Source organism: Lissotriton vulgaris, chromosome 11 (genome assembly GCF_964263255.1).
Source record: "Lissotriton vulgaris chromosome 11, aLisVul1.2, whole genome shotgun sequence".
Taxonomy (NCBI): domain Eukaryota; kingdom Metazoa; phylum Chordata; class Amphibia; order Caudata; family Salamandridae; genus Lissotriton; species Lissotriton vulgaris.
In genome coordinates, this window is record NC_141699.1 from 682,516,031 (window position 1) to 682,521,983 (window position 5,953).

The following is a 5,953-nucleotide window of genomic DNA, read 5'->3' on the forward strand; positions in this document are numbered from 1 at the left end:
GCAAGTTTTCATCTGATACTGCCTCTTTTGACTTCCTCCATGAGAATTGTAACCTCTTCACTAAATTTTTTGAGCCTACTCAAGAGCAGGTGATCACACTCATAATATCTACAAAATCTGAATCCCCACTTGACCATTGTCCCCCTACTATAGTTAAGAAGGTGCCAGAACAAATTACCCTTACCCTTACAGCAATTTACTAGCTCACGTTTAAAATGGGCATTTTTCCAAATCAATGGAAATATGCTTCCATATTGCCTCTTATAAAAAAAACATTGCTGTAACCTGCAGGCACAAATATCTACAGACCCCTCTCAAGACTACCTTTCCCAGCAAAAAAGACCGAAAATATTATGAATCAGCAATTAGCAGTACTCATACAAGAAAATAGTATTCTGGACTCAACTCAATATAGTTTAGACGCAGGCACAACACTGAAACCACCTTAATTAAGACAACAGAAGACATTAGAGAAACACTAGGGCTGAAAGGTAGGGCAGCTCTTTTGCTACCCGACCTTTCAGCAGCATTTGACATATTGAATTATGAGCTGCTGACAGGTCGTTTAGAGGACATAGGCATTAGAGGAGAGGCCCTTGCTCTCCTAAGGTCCTTCCTAACAAGGTGGAAACAATAAGTTTCTCTATAATGTTTTATATCAGATTTGTTTTCCCTACCATGTGGCATACCACAGGAATCGTCACTGAGGCCAACCCTTTTTAATGTCTACATTTCTAAATTAGCGATCTTGATCAGATAGTTTGGGTTCTCGCTAACCTCCTACGTAGATGACACACACATTATCATCTCACTAACTCAGAGTGACACAGACTTGAGATTCAGAGAATATATGCTTACAGTCAACACATGGATGGCAACTATTTGGCTAAAATTGAACTCGAATAAAACAGAGGTCGTTGTTTTCAGAAAATCACCCTCCTTATGGCACCATTTGTGGTGGCACTTAGAGCTAGGTATCTCCCCAATTCCAGGCAAATTAGCCCACAAACTGAGAGTGATTATCGACGATAGACTCACTTACAAAGAACAGGTAAATGTGGTCTCCACCTCAATTTTTTACCCCTTCCAAACCATCAAAAAATCCTGCCTTTTTTGACTCTCTCTTTGAAAAAACGTATTCACTATGATGGTGCTTTTGAAACGTAACTACTGCAATGGCCTCTATTCCAATTTGCAACAGAAACATATGAACAAACTACAGACCTTGCAAAATGCAGCCGAGAGGAAGAAGTTTCATCCTCAGTATGTCAAATTCCTGTAATAACCTGAAAATACATTTAAAAACAATGAAACATCTTTTAGTCTTTAGGAAAGCCTTAAAAACTTGGCTTTTTTACTGTGTTTGAAATGTTCTGATAAAAGTTGATATAGTAAGCAGATTTTTAGCAAGCTAGCACCAAGACACCTCCAGGTAAATGCTGCGCTTTATCAAATAAATTAACATGATATAACACCTTCAAATTTTGCACAAATGCTCTGATTCTGACGGTCATTTTCTCATAGCTAAAATCAAAATAGACAGTACTGTTTTGTATTTAATTAATTACTTAATTACTTAACATAATTACTTAATTACTTAACATAATTTAATTAATGTGTATGGTCCCACAAATGATGACCCTTATTTTTGTTTTTGGTCTCTTTTTACATCTGAAGTAAATAAATTAGGTAGTGTACCACTTATTATTGGAGGTGACTTTAATCTTATATTTGACCTCTTGGATAGATTTCTCAAACCAAATGTCATCCTCCAAAGGCTAACTTCACTCTTAAATCCTTTTTTAAAACTACCAAATTGAAAGATGTTTGGAATTTGTATCATCCCACGGACAAACAATGTACCTTCTTTTTAACCCTGATAATTCCTAATCTCGAATTGAATATTTATTAATATCCCATAAATTAATACACTCAGTTTTTAATCCTTCTATTCACAATATTAATATTTCTTATCATGCTCTTATCTCATGCATTTTATGTCCAAACAACTCTAAACAATCTTTAGGTCGATGGGGCATGAATACCAACGTTGTCCTTAATGAAAGAAACAAGCCAAGAATTTTATTAGCAATTCATGACTATTTATCTTTTAATCCTGAAGGTTCTACATCAATTGTCACTCGAAGGGATGCATTTATGTATATGTTAGAGGGGAGACAATGTCTTTATGGGACATGACAATAATCATTTAACTTAAGAAATGAAGAATTAGAGAAGCAAATAGCTAAGCACAAGCGTCTGTTTATTACATCTCATCACATCAAATATAAGATACAATTGCAAAAACGTTGTTATGAATTAAGCTCCATACAAAGCAAAAGAGTGGGCATACAGATTTCTAATAACAAAGCAAAATTTAGTTTTAGTACTAACAGATCAAGAAGATTTTTAGACAATTATCTTCGTGTTAAGAAAGATAAAAATCGAATTAAAGCTATTCATACATCTAATGGTCAAATTCCTTAAACTCAAAAAAAAGAATGAATTTATAAATTATTATTCAACATTATGTATTAAACCTACACCTAATGATACCTTACAAATGCACACATTTTTGGATTGGTGTGGTTTACCTAAAATTTCTCTATCATTTAGAAATGAATTGGATTTACCAATCAGTTCAGATGAAATACATTCAGCTATTAAATCTCTCAAGTTACTTAAATCTCCTGGTCCAGATGGTATCCCTGTGAATATTTAAAAAAAGTTCTCCTCACCTTTCATCTCGTTTAATCAAATTATTTAATTACGTCAGCTCTACTGGATCAACTTCTAGGTTTGTTACTGAAGCTTTGATTGTAGTCCTCCCAAAACCTGATAAAGATCTCCCTATTGTTACAAATTATCACCCCCTTTCTTTAATTAGTCAAGATTGTAAACTCTATACAAAGATTCTTGCAACTAGGTTGACCTCTGTGCTTCCTTACATCATGCGTATTGACCAATCTGGTTTTAAGAAAAACAGGCATTCAGTGAATAATGTTAGATTATTGTTTCATGTGGTTGAAGCTGGATCATCTATACCTCTACCAGCCTGTGTCTTGACATTAGATGCAGAAAAGGCATTTGATAAAATTATTTTACAGTATTATTTCTGTACATTATATGCATTTAAATTTTGGCACTTCCTTTGTTTGCATGATTTCAGCTCTATGGGCCAGATGTAGGTAAATAATTTTTACTGATTCTAAAATACCGAATTTTACAGATTCTGTATTTTAGAATCGGTAAATGAAATGTAGGTAAAAGTTCTGCATTTTTTACCGAATCGGAAAAATTCGGAATCTGCCATTCCGTAAATACCAAATCGGTATTTACCGAATCGCTATTTACAGAATCGGTATTTCCCATTCATTCCTATGTGCCTTTCGGCGCCCATAGGAATGAATGGGAAATACCGATTCGGTAAATACCGATTCGGTAATTACCGAATCGGAAAGCAAATAGAAGTGAAACTGAATCAGGCAGCCAATCAGGTGCTACCACCCTCCCCCTCCCTACCAGGAAGTGGCTACACAGGCAGCTGCAAGTAATTAGAAGCTTCTGGAGAGGCAATTGGAGCTGAGCTGAGTCCCTGAGCCACAGAAAAAGTTTTGCACCTTTAAACTGTGAAAATGGCAAGCAGCAGTGAAAAGGAACAGCCCGAGAGGAAGAGGAAAATAAAATTTAGCAACATGGAGCTGCAGGTCGTTGTGGATGAGGTGGTGAAGGAACATCAGAAATTGTTTGGCAAGCTGTCCCTGACTGTGGCTGAATCTGCCAAAAGGAAGATTTGGCTGGACATTCAAGCAAAGGTTAATGCTGTAGGAGTGACTCCAAGGGACATAGACGACCTGAAAAAGAGGTGGTATGACCTCAGGAGCCTGACAAAGAAAAGAATTTCTGAGCACCACAAACAGGCAAACAAAACTGGAGGAGAGAAGAACCGTGCACCCCCCTGACTGACCTGGAGGAGCTGGTGGGGTCCACCATTGAACCAGAGAGTTTCTGTGGATTGGGAGATGCAGACAGCTCAGCCAGAGCTGCCACCAGAAAAGGTAAGACGCATGCACAGCAATCACCCCCACTTCATCAGCCTTCCCTTTACCCTAAGTGGCAAAGTTAACCACAGTCCAGTAGAGGTAGCACTATACAGGAGCAATGCATTATGGGACATGTAGTCAGTAAATGAAGGACCATGTCATACAGCACAGCAAGCAACAAGTTAGGCAAATCATTTCAGACATAGTGAAGCGCAGGCAACATGTACATTGTACAAGTGAAAATTATTTAATTGTAGTGGCTGTGAGGCAGTTGTACCAAGCTAATGTACGATTATGTCCACAGGCGAGACATCGTGCAGACGTACCAGGGAGAAGGAAGGCACGGCACCAGAGAGGGATGACAGCCAGGAGCCAGGGCCAAGTGCAGAGAATGTCACTGAGGACACAGGTGCACCAACTACACAGCCACCATCCCAAGATCTAGAAATGTCTCCACATGTGCAGGCGTCCCCAGAACGTTCAGGTTCCCCTCTGCTACTGCCCTCACCTGAACTGCCTGCATCACTGCCTCTGACAACTCCTGCATCACAAAAGAGCAGGAGGCATGTAGTTGTCCCACTTGTCCAAATGGAGTCATCAGCGGGTGACATGGAGGGGGATGCCACATCAACCTTTCCTGGAGAAGGTAGCCCTGCCACACAGCAGTCCAGTGCAGAGGTTGTCCGTACAGGTAGCAGACGCCGCAGGCACACAGAAAGCATTGTAGCAGCTCATGTGGAGGGTCCCAGTGTCTTCCGTGGGCTTGAGGGTAGCATGGTGAAAATCCAAAGGATGCAGGGGAAGGCCATCCTGTCTGTGCAACGCCAGATGAGGAACCTGAACACAAATGTGGAAGATATAGGGAAGGGCATTAGAGAACTGGTCGATGTTAATAAGGAGATGGCTGCAGGGATGCAGGACATGACACAATCAGTGCAGCGTCTGTGCAGCAAGCTGGACCAGGACATGTTAGTAAGGCGCAAGGAGAGGCAGCGTGCGCAGCAGCAAAGTAAAGCAATAAACCGCCTGGCCACAGCCACTTCCCTGCTATGTAGACATTGCATTAACATGCAAGAGGGACTCACCCACAACAGCAATGAGGTGTCTAGGGGCATTGCTAGTTTGACCAGTGCTGTAGAGCTGATGATGAATGCACAGACAGCACAAACTGCTGCCCTGGACGTCCCAGAAAGTGAGGAAAGCACCAGTAGGAGCAGCATGACAAGCCCCCTTGTTGTGGAGGCACGGAGGAGCAGCAGGCGCCATGGTGAGTCAACAGCCCAAACGCACAGTGAAGAAAGCCAGCCACTTACATCTGGCACTGGTAAGCGTGGGCGGAAATAACTTTTTTAGTTAATGGGGAAGTGACCCAGGACTACCATTATTACATGGATTACATTTGTGTTGCACATTTGTGCTTTTGAATACCTGCGTAGTGCCAAATATTAAACTACTTTGGGTGCATACTCCACCTGTCTGTGTCTCTTTCTTACTTAAAAGTAGTTGCGTGTGATCTCTGCTCGTCTGTGTCTGCCATCTGTTGGTGTAGCAACTCCTGCTGTGTTGGGTTCAGGCAGTGCATGGTCATCATCATGGTCCTCATAGTCGCTCAATTCGACCTCGGTGCCCTTCTTAGTCACCAGGTTGTGCAACATTGCACAAGTTGCAATCATCTTACAGCAGGTTAGTGGTGTATACTGGCATGCCCCTCCACTTTTGTGGAGGCAGCGGAACCTGCTTTTCAACAGCCCAAAGGTGCGCTCCACAATTTTCCTGGTTGATTTGTGTGCCCTGTTGTATCGCCTCTGGCTGGGGGTTGAAGGGTTGAGGTAGAGTATCAGGATAAAGGAGCGGACGGCATATGCATTATCCCCTATTTTGAAAATGGAAAAGACATTACTCACATGGAC

The 5,953-nt window shown here is 41.0% G+C and overlaps 1 protein-coding gene across 1 annotated transcript; it reads left to right on the forward strand.

The window, feature by feature from the left end:
* Positions 1-4,337: 4,337 nt before the first annotated feature.
* LOC147683332 (uncharacterized) lies at positions 4,338-5,387 on the forward strand. Its single transcript, XM_086942521.1, has one exon. The coding sequence runs from the start codon at positions 4,338-4,340 to the stop codon at positions 5,385-5,387; it is 1,050 nt and encodes a 349-aa protein (XP_086798647.1).
* The last annotated feature ends 566 nt before the right edge of the window (positions 5,388-5,953 follow it).